This window comes from Carcharodon carcharias, chromosome 18, assembly GCF_017639515.1.
Source record: "Carcharodon carcharias isolate sCarCar2 chromosome 18, sCarCar2.pri, whole genome shotgun sequence".
Classification (NCBI taxonomy): Eukaryota; Metazoa; Chordata; class Chondrichthyes; order Lamniformes; family Lamnidae; genus Carcharodon; species Carcharodon carcharias.
This window is the reverse complement of record NC_054484.1, coordinates 72,320,479-72,347,937: the sequence shown is the minus strand read 5'-3', so window position 1 is coordinate 72,347,937 and position 27,459 is coordinate 72,320,479. Positions and strand designations below refer to the sequence as shown.

At 42.3% G+C, this 27,459-nt stretch overlaps 1 protein-coding gene across 7 annotated transcripts in view; it reads left to right on the top strand.

The window, feature by feature from the left end:
* The window catches only part of fundc1 (FUN14 domain containing 1), a 39,611-nt gene extending 12,567 nt beyond the window's left edge, over window positions 1-27,044 (top strand). For 3 of the 7 annotated variants that reach the window (XM_041211941.1, XM_041211943.1, XM_041211942.1), the window contains exons 2-7: window positions 521-621; window positions 862-1,021; window positions 2,449-2,524; window positions 9,306-9,434; window positions 12,566-12,755; window positions 19,775-20,421. In XM_041211941.1, coding sequence (XP_041067875.1) covers window positions 521-621; window positions 862-1,021; window positions 2,449-2,524; window positions 9,306-9,434; window positions 12,566-12,755; window positions 19,775-19,782 — 664 coding nt within the window. In that variant the 3' untranslated portion in view covers window positions 19,783-20,421. Of the gene's footprint in view, window positions 1-520; window positions 622-861; window positions 1,022-2,448; window positions 2,525-9,305; window positions 9,435-12,565; window positions 12,756-19,774; window positions 20,422-26,972 lie in introns of those variants that run through there. The other 4 variants (XM_041211945.1, XM_041211944.1, XM_041211948.1 and 1 more) reach the window with 4 other exon arrangements.
* The last annotated feature ends 415 nt before the right edge of the window (window positions 27,045-27,459 follow it).

Below are 27,459 nucleotides of genomic sequence, written 5' to 3'. Positions count from 1 at the left end.
TTGTAAACTATGACACTACTATGATTTCCATACTTAAAAGAAGGTTTAATTTTCTTATCTAAGTTATTAAATTAAGAAAACTTTAGGGACATAACATTTTAAAATGTTCTCTTCAATTCTTACCCCACCCTTTCACAAGGATTTGACTCTATGGTGCATTTACATGAATGTTGGGTGCCTGCTGCCATATTGTACACATGGCTATTATTTATAAGTTAGCCCTTTGCTGGTGAATGTTGACAGGTTATTTAATTATGGGAAACTAGCAGCTGAGTTTATTCCTCTTTTCACCAGTCTTGTTTTTAATATATTTCTTGTTTGAAGGTGTCAATTCCTTGCTTGAGGTTAGTCTCACAGCTTTAGGGGATATCAGCAAAGCTGATTCTGTTCTTGATCCATTTCCCACTGCACATTATTGAACAGTAGATGCGAGTAGCTTTAGGAGCAGAAACGCTGAAATTTTTCCCTTCCCTAATCAAAGACATTAAGACTAACTGTAGCACTCCTTGCCCTATCTTAGATCAGTTGATGCAGCTCGGAACCAAAGCATGGTAAGCTCAATAAACCATCAGGAAGCCCCAGAACTTGATTTTGGAGTAAAGGAAGCCAGTGTTTGGAAAAGTAAGGTAACATAATGATTAAGATTGTGCTTACCTGACAGTGGGCAAAATAATTTTGTGTAATCTTTGTTCTCTCTTAATTACAGTACAAGCATTGGAGATGGAAAAAATTGGCCAAATTGAAATCAATATTATATTCCTACCTTTAGCTCCTCTTTGTCATACCTCCTATTTCTCACTAGAGCTTGTCTGTTATGCATTAGGAAAATAAACCATTGTTTGTACTGTTCACTTTCCTTAGGTCAAAACTGTGATGATGATGATTCCTATGAGGTCGTAGATCTGTTGGAATATTCAGGGCGACATGAGTGGTGGGGCCGTATTTTTGGACAGAATTCTGGACCAGTTGCAGAGAAATATTCTGTAGCTACTCAATTAATGATGGGTGGTGTAACTGGCTGGTGAGTGGTGTAGTCTACTGTATGTTGCCAAAGCTATATATGTACTACTACAATTCTCTTTCTCTCCCCCAATGTACAGGCACACTTAGGAGCTGTGAAACAAAAACTTTAGAGTATATAAATTGAGTAAAAAGTGAGATTTTTTAATCTGGTCTATAATCACATGAATTTTAAAATGCAGTGCCCAGTAGAATTATGCTAATGTTCCAAGCTTGTAGCTTTTGGGGTTGCACAGTGGATCAATGTTCTGTCCTTTTAGCTTTGTCATTTCATTTTGAATTGAACCCAGATTGATGGGATGAAAATATCCTGAGACTGCTGGCTTTTAAGGACCTACTGAAAGTCGGGTAATATCAACTCAGTTCTTGGGTACGTTGCACAAACTGTCTCTAACTTGGTATCAGTTTGCACTAAAGTGTCCTCTCAAATGAGATAGCTAGAGTGCTGGTATGGGTCATTGGTGGAATGCATTCATGTGTATTGTTGTTCTGACTTATGAATAATTAGTGCCAGATTTGTTCCATTGGTTTAGTTATGCATGCCATATAGGTTACCTATTTTTAAACACAGTGCTTCATTTTAACTACTGTGTCACTAAGTAGCATAAAATAATTCTTAGTTAATACTCTAGTATTTTATTATTTAGTATTTATGATCTGTATTTTTAATGAAATGTTTAAAATTTCCAATCTCTCATTTAGTCTATTTACAAATATATATGTTATTGATGTCAGTGCTGGAGAATTAAAATTTTTCCTGCTTTATGTTCACACTGGCTATTACTGTGATACACTCCCACAAAGGTAGACAGATTAAAGCCCCCTCTACACTGGATCAGAAATGTATCTCAACTCCAACCTTTTAAGAGCATGCTCTACTGATGTGATTTTCATAACTGTCAATGAACAAGACCACAATATATACGTACTGCAAACCCACACAGTTTTCTAATCACCAAAAAAAAAGAAAGGAGGATCTCATTCCATACATCTGGTTGACTTTGAACTGCAGTTGTACGTTTCTGAAGTGACTTAAGATAAATACTTGAAATTTACACTTGCTGAACTACCGTTCATGTTTGATGTTTTAAACAGGATATTGACAAAAATATGATGCCCTCAATAGCAATGCATTTAAAAGGTGTGTGATTCCAATTGCAGCTGGAAATCTACTGTGCTACTAAATTGATTCATGATGCTTCCTCCTGGGTAAGGAAAATTAGAATTGAAATCAATGGCACAGCTGGCATTTGGCACAAATCAGTATTGGCAGGATATTGAACAAATAATTTGCCTTGACTGTTGGTTTGTGGATGTAGAAAGGGACCAGGAAATCTAGCATTGGGAAAGTTCCTTATCCAAGTAAAGTGTTTTTGAAGGAGAACCTAAACTAAAATTAATATTTAGTTCTGTTGTCCTCACTTTCAGGTGTGCAGGTTTTGTATTTCAAAAGATTGGCAAGCTGGCAGCTACAGCCATTGGTGGTGGGTTCCTTTTGATGCAGGTAAGTTAAAGTTAATTTAAATATTTATAGCATTCAGCATTTTAATTTTCATAAATGTTGGCAAAGAGGTTTCACAGTAATAGGAAGTAGTATTATTTAAATCGATTGTGTGAGTGCCTTAAAAGCAGTAGTACGGTGGTCTATTGTGGAAGAATACCACAGCAGCAAAACCAGAGTACATTATAAAAGTAACCAACTTGCAGCATTTTATTAAAGTTTTAATGCTTACCCAGGCAACAGTTCCTTTTCATAGAGGGAAGTCATCCATTATGCATTTACTAAGTTTCTATTAACCTGTAGAACCACAAATGTTCAATTGCTTCCAAGCTTTATTGTTTCTGTTAAGTAGGGAAAAGTGGTAGCAAAGATGGCATCCAGATAAACAAGGGTGTTAGTCTGCATTAGTGAGATTGAAGTTAAGTCTGATGCTAGTTTGCATTGGCAGATCTCTTTGCATCAGCCAGGAGCCCTATCCTTATGTGAATTTTGTTAATACCAGTGGTAATTCAAACCTCGCAGTTAACATCAATTATTGGGACAGAGGGAGATTGGACTTTGAAACAAACTTGGAAGTATACAGGTTTGAAGTAAGGTATATGGTACTTATAAGAACCTTTTAGAAGCGCTGAACTCTTTTTAAAAAAAAAAAAATCATTCAACATGACATCACCATCCTATTAGATTATAAGCCTTTCTATTTCTCTAGATCACACTCTGCCTCTTTCACGACACATACTTAATTCAGTCAGAGGTATAGACTTTCTATAGACGTTATTAGTGAGGTTCTGTAATCATGGAACAGGACTGTACACTCCTATGGGGTGGAACTGGGCCTCCCTATTTATGGTATTCCTCCATTACCTGCAAAAGTTCATATGAATGTACTCAAAAGTCCTGTTGAAATCAAATAGCTTATATCTGGAAGATCAAAGTAAATGGGCAGAATCTTCTGTTTGGCATGTGGGGGCGAGCCCCGCAGGCCGACAGGCCTTTGACAGTTTGGTGGGCCCTACACGCCGATGTGTAAAATGAGGCATGGTGCCCCGACATCACTTCACATCATTTTGATCTTCCGTTCGGCAGGTGCGCACCGGAGTCAGCTGCATGCCCGCCAAACTGTCAAAGGCCTGCTAAGGCCATTAATAAACTAATTAAAGTAATTGTCAAGGTTCCCATCCAACCTTAAGGTTGAGGGGCAGGCGAAGAGCCCAGGCGGCCTTCGCATTTTTCATGAAACCTTATCCATGGGCGGGATGAGGTTTCATGAAGGGTTTATTAATTAAATTTTTAATGAAAATTCATAAACATGTCCCAGCTCATGTGACACCGTCACATGAGGGGACATGTCTTAATAATTTTATTTTTTTCCATCTTTATAGCTGAACTTAATCTCCCTGAGGCAGTTCTGTGAGGGAGATTTCTGTGCTCTTTCACGCACATGCGCAAAAGAGCGCAGGCCCCGACTCTCCATCCTCCCCCCCCGTCCACACAGGTAGCACTGAAGCTATGGTGCGCACATCACGCTGGGTGGGCCTTAATTGGCCCGCCCATGTAAAATGGTGGCACACAGCCGATCGCAGGCAACAATCAGCTCCGTGCCCGCCTGCTCCCAACCTGCCCACCCGACGGGGAGAAAATTCTCCCCAACGTGTTTTTATGAGTGGCTTCTACAAACGCAATTCTTTAGCCCTTCGTTTGTAAGAAAGGATTCATTATATGAAAAGTCCACAGATTTGCTTCTAGTTTATAGTCACAAAATTGGTTATTTTAATACAAAAAGGTAAAACTTGTCCAATGCAAAGTGCCATTTTCACATGTTAAAATATTCCAGATAATTTTCTATGTATATAAAGTAATTTTATTTGCCTGATTGAAAGAGAAAATACTGAAATAAAAGCAAAATACTGTAGATACTGAAAATCTGAAATAAAAACAGAAAATGGTGGAAAAACTCAGGTCTGGCAGCATCTGTGGAGAGAGCAACAGAGTTGATGTATCAAGTCCAATACAACTGTTCTTCATGACTGGGTTACAAAGAAGAGTCGTGTTGGACTTAAAACGTTCACTGTTTCTCTCTCCACAGATGCTGCCAGACCTCCTGAGTTTTTCCAGCATTTTCTGTTTCTATTTATGAAAGGGAAGACATTCAGCTTAGTAGAATAATTTTTTTGTGTGCTAAATGCAAAATGTAGGTGGTTCAGTGACATTGGTAAACCAGTACGAGGGTAACATGCAGGTTCACATCTACAATCCACACTCAACATCCTGGAGTTACCATTGACCAGAAACTGAACTAGATCAGCCATATAAATACTGTGACTACAAAAGCAGGTCATGGACTGGGAATCCTGAGATGAGTAACTCACCTCCTAACTTCCCAAAGCCTGTCCACCATCTACAAGGCACAAGTCAGGAGTGTGATGGAATACTCTCCACTTGCCTGGATGAGTGCAGCTCCAACAACACACAAGAAGCTTGACACCATCCAGGACAAAGCTGCCTGCTTGATTGGCACCCCAACCATTACCTTCAACATTCACTCCCTCCACCACCACAGTGGCAGCTGTGTGGACCATCCACAAGATGCAATGCAGCAACTCACCAAGGCTACTTCAACAGCACCTTCCAAACCCACAATCTCTACCACCTAGACAGACAAGGACACAGATGCACAGGAACACCACCACCTACAAGCCACACACCATCCTGACTTGGAACTGTGAGTGTACCAATGTGGATTGCTGCAGTTCAAGAAAGCGGCTCACCACCACCTTCTCAAGGGCAATTGGGGTTGGGCAATAAATGTTGGTCCTTCAAAGATCACCCACATCCCATGAAAGAATAAAAAAAATCCTTGCACTTAGAGTTTCTGATATCATTAGTGTGGTGCCAAAAATAACACATGAAGGAGGAGAGCAAATCACTTTTGCACCTTCCAGCAGTAACTCCAGCATTAGTAAAATCCTTCAGGAGTTTAGGACCTTGAAAGAAAATTTTACACAAGCAAGATTAATTCTGCACCTTGATACAGTATTGTGAATCCTGCTGGCTCCATTATATTTATTTAAATGTAGATAATATGTTTTCAAATGGTGATTTCAAAAGGAACCAAATAACTTGTAGGTTTCTTTTATTCACTTGATTTTCTTTAGGTAATATAGCTTAGTAATTTTGCCAATAATGTTGCAGCTTTGTAGATTTTGTGGTGTAAGCTGTTGTATGAATGAAATGTAACAGCACAACTGCCCAAGTGAAGATTTTTTTTTATTAGCTAGTGGGGTTGTACAGTTTAAATGAGTTCAGGAGTTAATGTGATGTACCTCTGGACAGAGAAGGGATTGAGGAATATGGGGAACCATGATCTAATGCTTCCAGTGACTCAGACAGGAAGCAAATCTTTAGAAAGAGAAGGCACACAGTCTGTGACTTCACTTCGATTGAAATTAAATTGCCCCTATGGTGAGATGACAGTAGTGGGGTTGAGTTGCATTACAGGGAGATCTTTTAGATCTAATGGCAGTTTTCTAATCCTACTGTTTTATACTCTTATGCCTTAATAATAACAATCGTTAAAATATTGTAATGAAAACATAAGAGAATGCAAAATATATTTTCTAACCACTTGCAAACCTTGTATCTGTTCATTTGTGACTCTTAATAAAATTCATGTTTATTTGGACTTAATACTATTCGTTGCATATACACTGTTTTTCATGTCCCAGTATAATTTGAGGTGTAACAGCAAACAAATTATATTTATTGGAATCCTAAAGATAGCAAAATTGCATGATTTTATGCACAATTCTTTAGATACATTTGTTTTTAAAGTCAATTGTAATTTGGACAACTGTAAATTTGCAAATACGCTGATAAAAGCCATGGTAAATTTTTTCCATCAGTGGCTAATAATGGAGTCCATGAGCACCTGGTACTAGTTGGAGGTGGAGGAGAGGGGTTTGAGAAACTATTCAATAGAGAAAATAAGTTTGGGGGTTATACTTGAATTCCAGGAAGATCCTGGAAACAGTTTCTGCAGACATGAGAGACAGGAAGGGTAGGATAATGTGAAATGCTCACAAGAAAAATGTGCCAAAAGAGTAGCCGGGACAGACTAAAGTGTAATTTGATGTTAAGAGCCACACCACCAGTCTGGACAGGGCAAATGACATAAGGCATACCAGGTGGGGAGCCTTCATTTAGGGAAGAGATGTCATCAACCATCAGCCAGATGCCTTTCAAGGCCATGATGTCCGTGCAATCATTTACAGTGAGCTCATGGAAGGCATGGACCTTGTTCACAAATTAACAGATATTCTGGAGGAAGACTAAGAGGAATGGTGATGGTTAATTTGTTGGCAGAATCCATGGAATTAGCACTGGGAGTGGTGAATAGGAAGGGAAGGAGATTAGCAAGATAACCCCTTAGTGGGCACACTGGACAGAAAGATCATTGAGATAGCAAGTTGGAGTCCCATCATTGCTCAGAATGCCAAGAGAGGCACAGAGGGAAGATGTAGGTTTATCTAAGAGGGAGTTAAACCTGGGAAGGTGGCAGTAAACTAGGAAGGTCAAGGAGTGCTATAGGGTTGAGGAAAGAATTTGTGAGGGCAGAGTACCCAAGAAGGGTGAACTGAAAACAGACATGATGATGATGGGTAGAAGAAAAAGTGGAAAAAGAAGTGCTGGGCTTCAGTCTGGAGTGGTAACAAAAACATGCACACAAATGGACACAGAAAACTCTAGTTACAAAGGCAAAATACTGCAGATGCTGGAAATCTGAAATAAAAACAGAAAATGGTGAAAATACTCTGACGATGTTCTGACAATGCCACCTTCCATACCAGTGCTTCCGATGTGTCATCCTCTTTCCTCAACCAAAGATTCCCGATTCCACTGTGGTTGACAGGGTCCCTGACCATGTCCATTCCACTTCCGTCACTTCTGCTGTTACCCCTTCCCCTCCCTTCCAGTAGTACAAATGGGTTCCCTTCATCTTCCACCCTGCCAGCCTCCAGATTCATGTGTACTCCACTCCCCTTGCCATAAAGGCAGACATGTCATTTGCCTTCCCAAGGCTTGCTGTATCTGCATGCAAATTTGTGTTCCTTGGGTGTACTCAGACAAGTCCCACTGAGCAATAACATTTACAAGTTTCACACTTTAAAAAAAAATCTGCCTTTCTAATCCTACTACTGAAGTGAATAACCTCATATTTCCCCGAATTATACTTCATCAACCACCTTGTCGCCCACTTATTTAACCTGTCTCTATCTCTTTGTAGCCTCTTTGTGTCTTCCTCACAGCTTACATTCTCACCTAGTTTTGTAACATGAGCAAAGTTGGATACGTTACACTCAGTCTTTTCGTTGATGGATCATCCCTACCATTTCCGCCAGCTCCAGCATGATGTCAACACCAAACACCTCTTCCCCTCTCTTCCCTTTTCAGAATAGCAAAGGGACCACATCCTCCATGATACCCTGGTCCACTCCTTAATCACCCCCAAAACCCCCTCCCCTTCACACAATACCTTCCCATGCAAGCATAGGAGTTGCAGCACCTGAATTTTTTACCTTCCCCCTTTCCATCATCCAGGGCTCCAAATAATGTTTCAAACTGAAAGAGCTTTCAATTTACTTCTTTGCATTGAGATCATCAAACACAGTTGGGGTGATCACTTTCCAAGACACTCTCATTTACCTTGACCTTCCAGTCGCCTGTTAATTTAATTCTCTATTCTGTTTCCATCTGGCCTGTCTGTCCTCAGCTGTCCTACGCTATTCCAATGAAGGTCAATGTAAGCTCAATGAACAGCAACTCATTTCAATTAGGTGCACAGACTTCCAGACTCAAAACTGAGGTCAACAATTCCAAATCATAACCTTGCCACCCCCACCCCCACCTTTTTGTTTGGATGGCAGCCACTGGTGGTGATTTTTATATCTCCTCTGGTCCCACTTTTTGTTTCTTTACTTGTCCCCTTAGCATCTCCTTTTGCCTTGCACCTTTTATCATTCTGCCACTCTATTACAAACCTTCCATTTTGTTCTTTCCCTCATCTTCCCCTATACTTGCTTAAAACCTGTTTCATCTCTAACATTTTTTCTGTTCTGAGACCAAGGCTCCAACCAGAAATTTTAACTGCTTCTCTTTCCAAAGGTACTGCCTGACAGTATCTTCTTTTATTTCAAGTTACATAGGCCTGGTTATGTAACAATTGTAATGATTCAAATATCTTGAGAAAGCAGACAATAAGGAGGAGCCCAGAGTTAAAGTCAGAGGTCCTGTGTCTAATCTAGAAAATTAAAAAATTTAAATCTACAATTGGATATAGTTGGCAGGACAGTAGTCTCCGATTCTGCAGTCCAATTGGTCAAAGGGACAGCATCACATCAGAGGAACATGATTTTTGATGCTATAGATATATCACAAGTTCGGTTTCTTTGTTTTATTATTTAGAACTTAAAGCATTTATGGACAAGTAGGATAAACTGTGCAAATCCAACTGCAACTTTTCATAATTTAAATCTACTAAATTTGAATTATCCATTAAAACTGTGCAAAAAAAAAACCCCTCCAATTTTCTATATTTGCCTCATATAGCATGATTTCCTGCTTTAGTATCACTCATTGCAGAGGATTGAGGTTGCCATCATGAGTGCTGGCACTCTCACTGTAGCAAGTCAGTTGAAAACTCCATTGAACATTTTTTTAGTAGTATTAGGGTACTGGAAGAGGATCTTATATACCTTTACTAATTAATGCATATTCCTCCCTGCAGGTTGCAAATCACAGTGGCTATATTAAAGTGGATTGGAAAAGAGTTGAAAAAGATGTAAATAAAGCCAAACGACAGTTGAGAAAGAAAGCAAATAAAGCTGCTCCTGAAATCAACACCTTCATTGAAGAGGTGAGAAAAGTGCACCTGAAATTCTCTCTGTTTCAAGTACAGTATTTTATAAACAGCTTTAGCAGTATTCTCCCCCAAAAGTTGATTTCATCCTTCCCATTATTTCTAGATTTCTGTAGGGTACAGTTCCACAAGCTGTTGGCAGCCCATTCTGCATGTTAGGACATTATGGAGCAGTTATTTAGTGTTGAGCATGGAAAGATCATTTCTGGGCCCAAACTGATGTTTATATGTACATTCCAGCGGGTAGAAGCAGTAGGTCTGACTAATTTATTTGTACCTCCATCCCTCTGCCAAACCTTGTTCAAAATTAAATCAATAATCAGAACAAAAAGGTAGCACAATTGTTTATTAGAAATTTTCCATACAAATGTTGTGAATCCACATGCGGACTCTCTCTGTCTCACTCACTTGCATCAAACAGTTTGTCTCTTGTAGTTATGAGCTGATGTCTCCCGATTGGATGGTAATATTCATGTACCCTTCTTTTGTCAATTGCCTTGTTGTCCACCGCCATTCTTGACTGAATGTGGTAAGATTAGATTGCTTTGTTTTGCTTGCTCATTGTAGCACCCCATAGCTGTCCCCAGCATCACAGATACCAGTGTTCAGCCAATTTAATTCACTGCATGTGATCTCAAGAAACGGTTGAAGGCATTGGATACTGCAAACTCTATGGGCCCTGACGATATTCTGGCAATAGTACTGAAGATTTGTGCTCCAGAACTGGCTGTGCCCCTAGCCAAGCTACAACACTGGCATCTACCCAGCAATGTAGAAAATTGCCCAGGTATGTCCTGTACACAAAAAGCAGGACAAATCCAACCCGGACGATTACTGCCATAACAGTCTACTCTTGACCATCGGTAAAGTGATGGGAAGGGTCAATGGTGCTATGAAGCAGCACTTGCTTAGAATAATCTGCTTACTGACTGAGTTTGGGTTCCACCAGGGCCATTCAGCTCCTGACCTCATTACAGCCTTGGTTCAAACATGGACAAAAGAGCTGAACTCCCAAGGTGAGGTGAGAATGACTGCCCTTAATATCAAGGCAGCATTTGACTAAGTGTGGCATCAAGGAGCCCTAGCAAGGAGTCAATGGGAATAAGGGGGAAAACTCTCTGCTGGTTAGAGTCATACCTAGCACAAAGGAAGATGGTTGCAGTTGTTGGAGGTCAGTCACCTCAGCTCCAGGACATCGTTGCAGGAGTTCCTCAGTATTGTGTTCTTGGCCTAACCATCTTCAGCTGTTTCATCAATGACCTTCCTTCCATCATAAGGTCAAAAGTGGGGATGTTCGCTGATGATTGCACAATGTTCAGTACCGTTTGCAACTCCTCAGATGCTTAAGCAGTCCATATCCAAAAGCATCCAGACCTGGACAATATCCAGGCTTGGGCTGACAAGTGGCAAGTAACATTCGTGCCACGCAATGACCACCTCCAACAAGAGACAATCTAACCATCGCTCCTTGACATTCATTGACATTACCGTCGCTGAATCCCCCACTATCAACATCCTGGGAGGTTACCATTGACCAGAAACTGAACTGGACTAGCCGAATAAATACTGTGGCTACAAGAGCAGGTCAGAGGCTAGGAGTCCTGCAGCGAGTAACCCGCCTCCTGACTCCCAAAAGCCTGTCCACAATCTACGAGGCACAAGTCAGGATGACCTGCCTGGATGAGTGCAGTTCCAACAACACTCAAGAAATCTGACACTATCCAAGACAAAGTAGCCCGCTTGTTTGGCACCCCATCCACAAACATTCACTCCCTCCACCACCGACGCACAGTAGGAGCATGTACCATCTATGACGTGCACTACAGAAACTCACTAAGGCTTCTTACACAGTACCTTCCGAACCCAAGACCATTACCATCTAGAAGGACAAGGGCAGCAGATACATGGAAACACCAGTTCCTCTCCAAGCCACTCACCATCCTGACTTGGAAATATCGCTCTTCCTTCACTGTCGCTGGAACTCTCTTCCTCACATCACTCTGGTTGTACCTACACCATATGGACTGTAGCAGTTTAGGAAGGCAGATCACCACCACCTTCTCAAGGGCAATTAGGAATGAGCAATAAATGCTGGCCTAGCCAGCAAAGTCCACATCCCTTGAATGAATTTTAAAAAAGGAATATCTTTATCATTCTAAAGATATGCCAGATGTGCTCTAGGGCTGATAATGATTCAAGAGTGGGACATGCGGGGTCATGAGGTTACAGATTATGGTGAGCAAAATTCTGTTGTCACTGATGATCCAAAGCACCTCATGGATGCCCAGTTTTGGGCTGCTAGATCAGCTTTTTTGGTCTACGGGCAGAATAGTCCCAGATTTGCACTAAGTATAATAGCGGGTGAGAAAAAGGACGTTTTGCCAGCCGCGATGACAGCTTTTCACCCCATTTCATCCCAATCCTGCCTCATTAATTATTCATTCCCAGGAAACACACCGTTTCGATGGCAGGCAGGCTCTCTTTGCCCACCACACCATTACCTCACAGCAGAGGCCCACCATGATGTCCTCTACCCCGCTCCGGCTGCAGGATGGGTAGCAACGTCACTAACCCAGCATGGGAGGCGATGGCCTGTGCCAGTGCCCTGCAAAAGAGGACAGCCACTCAGTGCCAAGAAAGGAATGATCTCTGTATTGCCAGGATAAGTCAGTCTTCTCATCACTCTCAACTCTCACACTCTCAAACCCGTCACATATCCACAGGGCCCTCACTCACTGCCAGTTCAAGGGACATCACCATTCACACACTCATACACATCTTCATTGTCCTCATCCTGTCCACGGGACCACTCACCACCCACACATGCCATGCATACTTATCATCTGGTCTGGCAGGCGTCGTGCTTATAATCCCACCATCTCTACTCATGCAGGACAAGCTGGCACATGAGGGAGAGGTTGCAGACTGGTGGAGGAATGCCTGAAATCAAAGTCCTTACAGACTTTGAAAATAGAGCCATGCAGCTGACTGGTGAGAGTCTGGACCGTTCCTTGCTGATTGCGAGGTCGGCAGTGCTGTACCAGTGCATCATCCAACAGACAAACATGCTGTGAGTGATGTGTCACAGGCCACTGACATGCACTAATAAACTCTCCTTGCTTTCGCAGGCACATCTGGGAAAATGCCAACAGAGTCCACGACCCAGGGCCTCCAATCAAGCCCCGAAAATGCCTCTGAGCAGGAATCTGAAGGCACCTTCGTTGAAGACCCGTCACAGAGCTCACCTACACCCTCCACAAGCGCAGAGACACACACCTCGGTGGGACCTAGCTTTAGAGAAGCCTCGGAATCAGTCTGGTAAGCACATTGCAGTGTCTAATCCACAGCAGGTGGCAGCAGGGACTCCTCAGGTCTCCGGCACTCACAGGACTGCTGGAGGCCAGAAACCTGCTGAGTCTGAGTCAGATGATGAACCTCTGGACTGGTTCATCCCTCAGTTGCTGGATCTGCAAAGGCAAGCTCGGGAACATCAGAACGGGATGTCCATTGCACTCAGATTGCAAGGCATGACGGAGGAGTCCGTCTGCCTTCAGGCTGAGGTGATAGCACCAGCATGCCAACACATTGAGGTCAACACTGGTAGGATGGCAGCTGCCATGGAGACCTTGATCCAGAACATTGCTCCTGCACTGCTGCGTGGGTTGATCTCCATCGCTGAAGCCATAGTTGGCCTCCAACAGCATCAATGCGTGAGGGGTGCAGGGGAGCTTGATCTCACTCCTGCTTCCCCTTCTCCTCAAGGAGTCAACTAGGGGCCCTTGGGCACCCATAGAGGGGAGGATTAGTAAGTACACACCCTGGGGCCATTCACCCAGCTGACTCCAGGAGTGTCCGGCCCATCCAAATCCCCTCTTCCTGTGACCCCAGCAGCTCCAGCCCCACAGGCTGAGGAGGGTGCCACTGCCACAAAGCAAGACCAGAAAAGCAGGCCGGGGCCCTCCAGAAGATGCCTGCCAAGGACATCACAGGCAGGGCGTAACAGTCAGCAGACTGCCTTCACCTTCGCTGTGGATGCCGGTGTAACCCTAAGACATAGCGGCAGGGTTAAAGAGGTTAAGAAGATGTAGTTGCATAGCCTGCGCATGCGTGTTAATCACTTATACATAATGTTCGCTATTGTAAATAAACTCCCAAGAATATCTCCCTGCCTATGGCTCCTTGTTCTGATGAGCAGTGTTCATGTCACTCAAATGTGTAACCTTGGTTCCTGCAAAGGTAAAGGCAGGTGTCTCAGTCTAGGGCCTCTTCCCTGTGCTTTGTGCAGCCTTCAGTTCAGACCAAAGTGTTGGTCCAGCCTCTCACTCCCTCCACACGTTAGTGATGCCTGCACCTCAGTGGTGCTTGTCATTGCTGCCAGAATGTCTTGGGCAGGCGTCACAGAGTTCCGTCATTCTCTGTGTGCTCTCAGTACCTTTGAGATGAGACTGGCCCCCATCTCTTCATCTGTGACTAGAGATGCTGTGCTCCTGAAGGGGTCAGGTGCTGAAGGCTGACAAAAGATCACGTGCATTTAAAGTTTCACGGCTGCATCTCCATGATATGATCCTGATCACAGAGCGCAAGCGAGCTGCCCTTGGACAGACAGGAGTCAGACATTCATAGAAGCTATGTGAAGATTTGTGGAGTGTCCTCTCTACATGTCGTCATCAGCCTCCTGGAATAAAGCGACTATTAGGGCCCTCATAAGGAGACTTATCACAGAGGATATGTGTGCTGCCATTGCCAGATTGCAGTCAAATGTTCACACATACAATATGAGGATCTATGGTGTCTCCTCACTGACTGTCGTCGTCATCATGCTCCACAAATCTAGCAGCTATGAAGACCTCCCGAGCGCGCCTGCCTCGTCTGGCCAGTGCGATGGCCTCATTATCGTCATCATTTCCTTCAAGGACCTCCTTGCCCTCATCCCTATCAAGATCCTCATTGAAGGAGACATCGATCTCCTCCTCAGCCAGCTCCTCTCCCCATTGCAGCAGGTTGTAAAGGGCGTAGCAGGTGACAACAATGCATGACACTCTGTGGATTATATTGCAGGGCTCCACCAGACCAGCTCACGAACCTCATTTTCAGCATCCCGATGGTTTTCTCCACCAGGGTGTGATATCCCACAAAGGTCACCTGTGGAGCCCTGAAATGAGCCAGTGATGTAAAAAATGAGCACCTAAGTCACTTTCACAGCCACAGGCGATGGATGCCCTCCATGCCCTCGAGGCGCCAAATCCCATGGCAGGCGGCAGATGTGATTGACCAGTTCCCTGGACATTTGCAGTCTTCAGCGACATTAGTTCTCTGTCGTCTGCAGGAAAGAAAGGCGGTGTCTGTTGACCCCAGGCCTAGCTAGGCGCCAATCAGCGACTGCTCACTGTAGCTCTTCAGCGGCATGTAGCGGAGCCACAGCTGCTCCTTTTTCCTGCGGTGCTGCTCCTCCCTCTGCGCAGCCAGGCACTTGCATTGCTCCCTTCACCATTGTCTGTGCTCTCTGTATGCCACGGGGCATAGAGCTAGTTCACCAGGCTCCATGCTCCTGATGTTGTACTCCTGCAGGATGAAAGACAAAGATGCGTGAGTTAGCTTAGATGTTATAAGAACCTCTCTTGGTTAAGTGAGAAGGTCCCTTAACACATCCTGGAGAGTGCTGACCACCATTTGAATGGCCAGAGATTAGATTGCTGCATGGCTGCTCGAAACCCCACCCTCCTCCGCCCACTCCACCTAACTGACTGGTGGCAGCTTTGCCCATTGGACTGCATGCTGTGCTCTCTGCCCAGGCACAGGCAATCTGCCAACCCGCACTGCAAGTCTGCACTGTTAGCTTGAACCTTAGGGGAGACTGGTCCAAAATGGAATGATGACATTGCAAGGTGCACTGAGTGCCTCCACCGGTGACTGCTGCATGGCCAGCTTTAGCAAGGAGATTGTACAATGTGCACAGACTGTTCTACAGTCCACTAAAACACTCATTAATTTGCAATCTGTGCCTGAGGGGTAAAAAGCTCTGAAGCACATGGTGGTAATTTCATGCCTCTGCATTGCTTGAGTGGGCAGGTAAGCTAGAGGCCTGAATCCAAGCTTGTCAATGTGGCTGTGTCTGAACTGTCGCAGCTGCAGAGGAATGGTCACTTTATACAAGGTTTCCCTAATGTGTGGCTGCCTTTCAGAACCCCACCATGCACATGATTGTGCACCACCATCAACTGCAGGGCAGCCCTTGCCACTCCCCCACCACTACCTCTATCCCCTGAACTCACCTGAATTGCTGGGCAGCTCTTGCCCCACCCAACTCACCTCAACTGCAGGGCAACCCTTGCACACCACCCCCCCCCACTCTCCTCAACAAAGCCCTTGACCCGCCCTTAGAAAAAGCCTTTGACCCCCCCGTCCTTGCCCCAACCTTGAAGTATGATGTCACTGTGCACTCACCTCCGAGTTCCCCTCTAAGTGCAGCCACCAGGTGCACACCTTTACATATGCTGTTGTGAAACATGTCGGCGTGCTTGGTTCATCTAGCGTGGGAGGATGATTCTGGTGGGATGGGCTTATGATAATGTGCAGATGTATTACAATGCGGATCCCAACATCCGACAACAGGAAACGTGGCCCACCATTGACGGATTACAAACCGGTTTCACGACATCACAAAAACGATTTTTGGCCTTCTCGCCATGTTGTCCGCTCACAGCGCCGACGCCAGCAGGCACGGAAAATTTCGCCCTATGTCTCATTTCGCATGTGGGGAGTACCAAGTGCATGATGGAGAATGCTATCACTTTGGAAATGAGGCTTTGCCTAAAAACATTGGGGTGATTTAGGTTTTGAAAATTATGAAGGAATGCAACAAAGTAGTTAAAAATACACCATTTCCATTGGTTCAGGGATCTAGAAAGAAAGGTCATAAATATAAGATCAAATGAAAAGAAGGAGAAACATTTTTAAGTGAGCTGTGAGACACCTAATGGAGTGGAAAACAGTTACTTAAAGTTGCCGATTCTGATTCTAACCAATCAATAATCCCCTGAAAAGCGGATGAATGATGTACAGTGCACACAAGATCAAGCTTAGCTGTGATTTTTCCTGAGGTTGGATAGCCCACTAACCATTAAAATAAACCAAAACACTAGTATTCCTGTTGCCAAGAAAGAACACAGTCTACTTAGCTGACCTCTCGAAGCTGCTGTACCAGGCCTTGCTGCTTCCTCCTTCGCCACTCTAACTCTGAACTTTTACAATTTCCACTTTTTCCAAAATAAATCTAATTCTTGCTTCTGTCCTGGTAGGCTTTGAATCCCAGACTGGTCTCGCTTTTGAGGCTATATTTATCATCAACTCTTCCAAGCTTCACTTTTCTAATGCTTCTGAGCTAGCCTCATCCCTCCACAGATTAAAGTCCTTACACAAAGCCCTATATTACCATCAGCAGCACAACATGACATGGCCAGGTTATAGAAGTGCAGAGCCTAATGTTAGAATCACCTGGACTTTTTATTATTCATTTTCTGAATATACCTTTGACTGGATTTATTGCCCATCCTACTTCCCTTGGAAAAAAGTATTATCTGCATGATGAAAGATGTTAGGTAGAAATTCCAAGTTTGGTATGATCAGCACATGGGTTAAGTTTTGGCTGTGGAAATGGAGAGTAGAGCATTGTCGCTGATTGAAACCAGAGAAGAGTAGTGCCATGAAGTTGGACTTCGAAAGGTGTTGAAGCAGCATGGAATGAATGACATTAAAGATAGGAGAACCGTCATGAAAGAGGTGACAAAAATAAGCCATAATCACAGTAACAGCAAATCAGCTTCCTGGGGACACATCTTCAACATACTTCCTTTGTAAACATTATTCCTTACTGATAGTTCATCTATTGTTATTGTGATTTTTAAAAATCCTATAGTTACAGGGGATTCTTTCTATCCTCCCTCCCACTCCTGTTCCCTCCCCTTACTCCAAGGAAAATAAATGAGCACAAAAGCTGGATAAAATTCATGGAAGTTAAACAGTTGACGAGGCTGAAGGCTAATAAATATTGAAGAACTGCTACTGACACAAAAATAGGTAGGAAAGTAAATATGACAAAAGATAGATAGGAAAGTAAGTTGTGAAGAGGACATAAGGTGGCTACAAAAAGATATAGATAGGTTAAGTGAGTGGGCAAAGATCTGGCAAATGGAATATAATGTGGGAAACTGTGTAATTGTCCATTTTAGCAGGAAGAATAAAATAGGAACATACTATTTAAATGGTGAGAGATTGCAGAGCTCTGAGATGCAGAGGGATCCAGTTGTATTAGTTCATTAATCACAAAGTAAGTAATTAGGAAAGCTAATAGAATGTTATCATTTATTGTGAGGGGAATTGAATACAAAAGTAGGGAGGTTATGCTTCAGTTATACAGAGCACTAGTGAAACAATACCTGGAGTACTGTGGACAGTATTGGTCACCTTATTTAAGGAAGAATGTAAATGCGTTGGAAGCAGTTCACAGAAGATTTACCAGACTAATACCTGGAATGGGCGGGTTGTCTTATGAGGAAAGGTTGAATAGGCTAGGCTTGTATCCGCTGGAGTTTAGAAGAGTAAGAGGTGACTTGATTGAAACATATAAGATCCTGCGGGGTCTTGACAGGGTGGATGTGGAGAGGGTATTTCGTCTTGTGGGAGAATCTAGAACTAGTTGTCACTTTAAAAATAAGGGGTCACCCATTGAAAACGGAGATGAGGCGAGTTTTTTTTCTCTCAGGGGATCGTGAGTCTTTGGAACTCTCTTCCTAAAAAGGTGGTGGAAGCAGAGTCTTCGAATAGTTTTAAGGCAAAGATGGATAGATTCTTGATAAGCAAGGGGTGAAAGGTAGGCAGGATGCAGATTTGAAGTTACTATCAGATCAGCCATGATCTTATTAAATGATAGAGCAGGCTTGAGGGGCCAAATGGCCTACTCTTGCTCCTTGTTTGTATGTAATTTCTGAAGAATTGCTGTTTGGCTGAGGTGATGCAGAGGAACAGTGCCCATTGAACTGAGCCAGCAAAGAGTCAATGGCAGGGAAGAAAACTGCACTAAGGAGGAAATTTCCTAACAGCTGGCCAGTTGATTCAAAATGCAGCTGCCAGTTATGGCAACAATAATTTAATTTCCAGAGGAGGTCTTGTGGTGCAGTGGGTATCGTCCCTGCCTCTGAGCTAGAAGCTCTGGGTTCAAGTCCTGCTATAGTACATGATGGGCAAGGCAGGTGCTTTCATAACATGGTCAAACAGGTTAATTATCAACATGTAAATCTTTCCAATACACCTATGGCAGGCGGTAAAAGCAGGAGAGTCTCCTGGTCAGCCATGCTTGATGTAGAGTGGCGCCCCTCAATCTATAGATCTATAGCCTCTGGTGACAGGCTGGCAACCTATTCCAGGAAAAAACAGCTAACAGATGTAAGCATGTGCTTCATCTGCCTCATATGGCTCTAGGCGCAAAAAGAGAAGCAAGAAGGAAAAGTATAATTTCCATGGGGCCTCTGTTTCCTCGGTGTTGTAACAGATGATGCCATTTAATTTGTGATTAAAACAACTGAGAAATTTCCACTTAGCATAAACAAACATTTCAGCAGTTAAAAATACATTCTATAGAATTTAATTGTCTGGTCTGACAAGCTTTGCTTTCAGTTTCTGACCAGTCATACTTTGGAAGATAGCAACAGGCAAAATTCCTTGCAGTATCTTTTACAGTACATGTCTACACTTCTACCTAATCTGATTATGATTTGATTTTTTAAATTAATACACACCTCAACTGCAGTTTTAATATATTTTTGCAAACATTTCCTAAACCAACTCTTAGAACTGATGAAAGGTCATCTCAACCTGAAACTTTAACTCTTTCTTTCCCTCCACAGATGCTACTTGACCTGCTGAGTATTTCCAGCATTTTTTGTTTTTAACTTAGCACTAATGAGTATTTTGGATCTTTATAGGGATTTTTTCAAGCCAAGTACATCAACAAGATTCTTTAAAAAGGCTGTACCCTTTAGAACAATAAGTTTGAAACCTGTGAATGTAATGTTTCTTTAAAACCCCTGGTCTGAACTGATGATTTAAATTTATATGAATAAAATGTACTAGAATTTTGATTCTCTTAATACTAGATAGTCAGTGTATGCTGTGAAAATTATTAATAATGCAACCAGTCTAAAAAATAAATGTAACTGCCTCTTTACGAATAATCCTAGTATCATAAGGTTATTAAATAATGTTGCAATATTATGTATTTATAAGCAAATTTCCAGGGTTTAAGTCATACCACTTGACTGTTAAACATTCTCCCCCCACAGTCAGCTGAATTTGTAAAGAAGAATATCGTGCTGGCCAGTGGTTTTGTTGGAGGCTTTTTATTGGGACTGGCTTCCTAAGAATTTCCACCAATGTACAGACAACAGTGAAGACAAAGCTACAGTTTGGTCCTGAAAATCCAAAGCAGTGAGCAAAACGAGCACATCATATCCACAGTTCACGAAGAGTCATATCAGAGTGTTCAAGGAAACAGTTAAATATTAAAAGAACATAAAAGCAAAACTATTTATCCTGTAGTCAAATTAATTGGATCAATTTATATTATAACTTATATTGTCAAGGATGGCTAATTTTCTCAGTTGAGTTTTAAAAGTTTTTGTATAGTTTCTCCTGTTATATCCATACTTATTATGCTGTAAATCTCGTTGCAATTCCAGAGCAAGCTAAGTAATTACTGTATTTTCTGTTGTATAGACTTATTAAACATACTATTTAAAATGTATTAATTAGTAAGATGGATCTGATTAATGTACAAAGAGTTTAGTATTATTTAGCTGCAATTAGGACTGAGGCGCGGTCATATCTCCATGTTTGTGCAATTTAATTAGTTGATTGAATATAAATTAAAGACTGCTTCAAATTTCATAGAATATTGATTTTAAATTAAAAGTATAATTTTGGTAATTTATTTATACTTGTATCCTTCCTGTTTATCAGCCATAAATGTTTTGAGAGGCCACCTTGAAGAAGTCATCAACTTAGGAATAGTTCTAGCTGAGTTCTGTTGCTAATCAGCAATTTCATGAACAATTGTTTGTAACAATGGCTATTGTAACATGTGTTGTAACTACAGTACATAATCTTGGGCAAAAGTGAATTATAGCAGATGCTGGAAATCTTGAAATAAAAACAGAAAATGCTGAAAATACTCAGCAGGTCAGGCAGCATCTGTAAAGAGCAAAATGGTTAACATTTCAGATCGATGACCTGATGAAACCTTGTGGTTATGGTTGTGGTAACAACCTAGCGGCCTTGAATTCAAATCTGCTATGGCAGCCTGTGAAATTGAATTCAATAAACCTGAATTTGTCCACTGATACCAGAAAATGGCCAAAAAAAGTTCAGATTGTTGTAAAAACTCCACAGGTTCACTATAGCTCTTTTGGGAGGAAAGAAAGAAATTGCACTCACATAGTGCATTTCAGAATCTCAGGATATCTCAAATTGCTTCACACCCAGTAAGCTAATTTTAAAGTGTAGTCACAGTTGTAATGCAAGGAAATGCGATGGCCAGTATTCACACAGCATAATCCCACAAACCCATAATGTGATAAATTAACCATAAAATTTTGTTTAATAGTTGCTGATTGAGGGATAAATGTTGGGGCAACTAGGAATGGATAAGGGATTTTGTGTGGGTAAGATGCAAGCTGCTAAGGTACGGATGAATTAGAATTTCTGTAGCATGGAGCTCAGAAAATGAACAAGAAGGAGATTGGAAGAAAATCACCTAGAGGTGAGAAAGAGAGCACAGGAGGGGGAATTCTAAAGTGAAGAGTAAGATGGGTGAAGTCTAAAAATACTAAATATAATGGCCAGCATCTTGCAGCCAACTGTTAGCATTTTCCATCTTTACCCCTCTAAAAATAACTGCAACTTCAGTATGTTGAACATGTGCAGATTAGGGTAGAAATCCTGAAGTTGCAGTCTGTCACTCAGTGGTCTGCCCCCACCACTCCCCACAGAAGAGCAATCATTGAAGTTTAGAATTTCAATGTTCCCATTCCTACAGTGCTGTTGGAAACCCTTTGGAAAGTTATACCTTTGTTCAGTCAGGTCTAAATAGATTTTAAAATAGTGCTGTGATTAACAAAATTTGATGAACAACAGAGCTGGCCATGAAAACATAATTTTGTATTTATGGAGTGCTGTTAAATGATTAATTAGTAGATTTTAGTAAATAGTAGATTGGTAAATTGTAAAGAGGTTTCTCAGGATATTTAGCCTACCTTCATCCCTTCGTATAGCTTAATCTTTAATTTGTGCTATGCAAAAAAAAATCGTTATTTTATTTTGCAGCTTTTCATTTCTTGTTTGGGTGTCTGTGAAAATGCTTTCATATGATTGGCTCCTTGGACAGCTTGATAACAATACTCCAGCTCTGCATTGGGAATGCTCAGTAAAAAAAAAAGCTGCAATCAGTTGCAGGACGATAGAGGTAAAGTTCTCATCAGGCAGATTACTAAGTTACTGAGCTTTGCTTCAAGGTCACACATGAGATTCCTTCACTGCTGCCATCAACTCTTGAGTTAATAATGTGATGTAACTATGTATCGTAAACTTGTGGGGATGTTTGTTGTTGATTGCAATGTTCAGTACCATTCACACAACTCAGATACTGAAGCAGTCCATGCCCGCATGCAGTAAAACCTGGACATTTAGGCTTGGGTTGATAAGTGATAAATAATGTTTGTACTATACAAGTACCAGGCAATGAGCATCTCCAACAAAGAGAATCAAATCATCTTCCATGATGTTCACGGGATTGTCATCGCTGAATTCCCCATCCATCAACATCCTCATGGTTCCCATTGACCAGAAACTTAACTGGACCATCCATAGACTATGCTGCAAGAACAGCTAAGAGGCTGGGAATTCTGTGGTGAGTAACTCATCTCCTGACTCCCCAAAGTCTGTCAAATATCTACATGGCACAAGTCAGGAGTGTGCTGGAATATTCTCACTTGCCTATGCAGTTCCAACAACACTCAAGAAACTTGACACCATCCAGGAAAAAGCAGTCTGCTTTAGCAGCACCCCATCCACCACCTTAAACATTCATTCCCTTCACTGCACAGTGGCAGCAGTGTATACCATCTACAAGATGCATTGCAGCAACTTACCAAGATTTCTTTGACAGCACTTTCCAAATCAACCTCTACCACTTAGAAGGACAAGGGCAGCAGATACATGAGAGTACCACCACCTGCAAGTTCCCCTCCAATTAACACAGCAACCTTGGAACTTAATTTTACTCTGGGGCAAGATGACCGGCCCCTAACGTAAGTCGGGGTGAGCCCGCCTGAGCTTGGCCCTGCAGCCATTTAACAACTGTCAGGCCTTTAATTGGCTTGATGTGGGACCTCCGACCCCTTCCACGAGAAAATTCAGTCTCAGAGCTTCCAACCAATTGACCGTCCCTGAGGAAGGCATTCAGTGATGGAACCCAGATATGGGTCCAGGGTCTCACCATGGCCAGGCTGGAAGGCCAAGGCAGAGGGATGGAATGCAAGGGGTGAAAGGTCCAGGGGAGAATACGGTGGCAGAGTTCACACCTTGCAGGGCTGGAGGCCTCCAATGGGCACAGGGATGACTGACTGGCAGACAACTCCCTCAGTCCATCCACCAGGCTGACAACTCTTGCTGGGCAGCTTTGAGACCTGGCCTGCGCCTATCCTGCATAGGAAAAATCCATTAATTGGCCATTTAAGGGCCCTGATTGGTCCATGAGCAAGCCAGCCACCTGAAGCTTTCTGCTCCCACTATGGGTAAAATACCTGCAAGGCGGGGTGGCGGATTGGGCAGGCAACAGGCTCACATTCCACTAATGCATATAGTTTATATAATCTTATAAATAACAAGCAAAAATGCCAGTTATTGTTGTTATTTAGAATGTGTGAATATTCCACAAGCAATCAGAACTATTCCAAGTAATCAATTATACTATTCACTGAAATTAACAGAGCCCCATTTTTAACAAATCAGCTCAATACAAAGTGCTATAGTATTTGGTGAATTCTATCTAAGAATTCTAAGAATTCTATCCCAACAATATGCTTTAAATAAGAGAAGTGCATTGGCACAACTATGAATATAGAGCAGCTTACTGTTAAGTCATGGTTTATGATGTGGGAAAAATTAGTTAAGCAAGGAGTGTCTCCTAAACAGTAAATTTGTCCATCTTCTACCTTCCAATCTCAATATTTTTAATTAACTGAATTTCTTGCCCTTGTTCTTTATTTCATAAATCACCTTTTTTGTTTGAAAAAAGGATTTTCAGGAGAATAAAAGACTAAACAACATAAATTGCCAGGAGAGGTTAAATCAGTTACACTTAAAGGTTATACATGCCTCATTTCAAAACAGGGAGGAATTCTTCTTATGTCATTTCCTGAGATGTTAATGCTTTTCTGGCTGTGGCTTCATTGACACTATAACTATTATTCATGTGTAAGTAGTGTCAATGAATGACATAATTTATTTGACAGTGGGAACATCATATCCACTTCCAGCAACAGTGAATGGTGTTGTGCAGCAGAAACGTGTGCCAAATTCATTCCCACATCCAGAAACACAAAGGTCATGTTTAGCCCTCCTAGCAGTATCCCAGCTGAGATCATGCAGTACCTTCAATAAGACATAGACTCATGACTAAGGTTAGAACACGTGGAGTTAGGGGACAAGTAGCAGGCTGAATAGCAAAAACTAGCTACAAAACAGTGAGTAAAGATTAAAGGTAGTTACTCAGACTGGCAAAAGGTCCCAAGTGGTATTTCATAAAGACCACTGCCAGGACCATTAATGTTTAGAATTTACATGAACTTATTTTGGACTCCAGAATCAGAAATATAACTTCAAAATTTTCAGACAACACCAAATTGAGGATTGTAGATATTACAGAGGAAGACTGTGACAAAATACAGGAAGACCAATAAACTGGCAGAACAGACAAGTAATTAGCAAATGAACTTCAACATTGACAAGTGTGGTGTGAGATGGTGTGTTTTGGAAGGAAGAATAAAGAAGCCACATATTCTTTGGAAAACAACTGTCTAATTAAGGTAGACAGGCAGAGGGATTCGGAGGTACAAATACACAAATCACAAAGTAGCAAAACAAGTTAGTAAAGCCATAAAAAAAGCAAACAAAGCACTGGGGTTTCTTTCTAGAGGGATAGAACTGAAAAGCAAAGCAGTTAGATTTAACTTGTATACTATCTACGACAGACCACACTTCAGGTTGAATTTTTATTTATCTGATGCACCGAGCAGGTGAATCTGAAAATCATGGGAAACCCTGACATCAAGATTCCCGCAGAGTGTGGGTTTTAATTCCAGAGTGCTTGTGACATCATCAATTGGTTCTTCGCCTGGAAACCAACCTGATTGTGGCAGGCAAGGGGGTTTTTGAAGAAGGGGGAGGGAGGTCGATCAGAGAAGTTTGGTGGGGTAATTAATTGAGTGGAGCAAGGTCTGAGGCCTAAGGGATGATGAGGGCAGATATTAGAGGTTTGGTGATGAACTGGGGGGGGGGGGGGGGGGGGCAATTTTAAGTTTTGTTGATGTTAGGGGTAAAGTCAGGAGCCTTATGGAGGGATTGGAGGCCTGAGGAGGAAAGTTGGTGGGGGGTGGGGTGAGGTGGAGGTTGAGAGGGATGCCTAATCGTGGAGGCTCGAGGGATTACCAATTGCGAAGGGTCATCAGGCAGACACCTAGATCCAAGAAGGAGGTATAAGTCACTTACTTCCTGCATGAATCTGCTAAGTTCTCACCTTGATGAGGGTGCCAAGTTTAGGAAAGTTGAGAAATGCAAACAACCAGAATTAAAGTTTTTTATTCACTCAGGATGTGGGCTTCACTGGCTGGCCAGCATTTATTGCCCATCCCTAGTTGCCCTTGAGAAGGTGGTGGTGAACAGCCTTCTTGAACCGCTGCAATCCAAGTGGTGTAGATACATCCACAATGCTGTTAGGAAGGGAGTTCCAGGGTTTTGATTCAGCGACAGTGAAGGAACAGCGATATAGTTCCAGGTCAGGGTGGTGAGTGATTTGGAGGGGAACTTCCAGGTGATGGTGTTCCCATCTATCTGCTGCCCTTGTCGTTCTAAATGGTAGTGGTCTTGAGTTTGGAAGGTGCTGTCGAAGGAGCCTTGGTGAATTCCTGCAGTGCATCTAGTAGATGGTACACACTGCTGCCACTGTGCGTCGGTGGTGGGGGGAATGAATGTTTGTGGATGTGGTGCCAATAAAGCGGGCTGCTTTGTCCTGGACAGTGTCAAGCTTCTTGAGTGTTGTGGGAGCTGCACTCATCCAGGCAAATAGGGCATATTCCATCACACTCCTGACTTGTGCCTCATAGATGGTGGACAGGCTTTGGGGAGTCTGGAGGTGAGTTATTCGCTGCAAGATTCCTAGCCTCTGACCTACTCTTTAGCCAGTGTTTATATGGCTAGTCCAGTTCAGTTTCTGGTCAACGGTAACCCCCAGGATGTTGATAGTGGAGGATTCAGTGATGGTAATGCCATTGAACATCAAGGGACGATGATTAGATTCTCTCTTGTTGGAGATGGTCATTGCCTGGCACCTGTGTGGCGCGAATGTTACTTGCCACTTGTCAGCCCAAGCCTGGATATTATCCAGGTCTTGCTGCATCTGGATAATGAAGCTTGTGTTGTAATAATGGGTTCTTCAGATGTCTTAATGATGAGATTTTGAGACTTGTATATTTAAACATGAATCCTTTATTGTTAACCTTTAACTATTTACAGATCCCAGGTTACTGTCATACATGGTGCTGTTACCTCCATGCAGACTGGTTACAGGGTGTTCTCTCTAGAGTATTGTCTCAGTCTATTACCATGTGACACTGTACATCATACCATGAGTGGTACTATTCTCCAGTCCCACATTAACCCTTGGTCTGTTGAGCAGCTTAATATTACAGTGGCATTGCAGGCACATACAACATCATATGACATCCCCCCTTCTTCTCCATAGAGTTTAACTATTTGTAAGACAATCTTGCTGTCCCTGATCCCCCATCTCAAGTATCTGACTTTATAAATTAAGACAGCCTTGAGGCTTGACAGTTCTTCCACATCTTGGTCTATCATATCTGGAGGAATGGTAGCAGTACTCTGTGTTTTTAGTACTTGGCTATCCCCATTTGATTTGCTTTTGGCGCTCCATCGAATTGTGTTTCTATTTACAACCAACCCATCTGCTTATTCCGAACACTATGGATTTGCCCCGTTCCTTTCAAGGGGAATGTGCACTCTGTTTATTCCAAGAGTGGTCTAGAATTTCCTTTTTCCGTCATGTCCACCATGTTCTTGCTGGACGTATATGTTTCGCAAATGGAATCTTCAATTCCAATTATTTCACAATCTCAGCCAAACATTTGTTTGCTGTTTTATTTTCAGGTCGTTTTGCAAGCTTATGAAACTTTTCATTCAGGTCAGCTATTTCTTCTTCTAGCGTGCCTTGTGCTTCAATGTCAGGGTTACATTTTTCGATCTCATTTCTGTCTTTTCCTTCTTTATCTGCAACAGAACTTTGTCCTTGTCCTTCATTTTGGATTCATTGTTGGCCAGATCTATCTCCAGCAAAGTCTTAATTTGTTTCAGTTCTATAACCAAATAAATGAATCACTTAATTAATAAGTTGAGGGTATCTTGACCAAAATCAGGGGATTACTGTTCTTAGAATTTAGCATTTATAGTAGAAATCTAGCCCTAGGGAACATATACTTAATAAGGAGTCAATAAGCAGTTATTAGATTTAAATTAATTTATTAAATAGTTCTAGAAATGGCAGTTGCTGGGGTGAAGTGCTTCACCTGTGGGATGTGGGAAATCTGTGACGCTTCAAGTGTCCCAGACAACTACATCTGCAGGAAGTGTACCCAATCGCAGCTCCTCACAGACCACATGGATCGGTTGGAGCAGC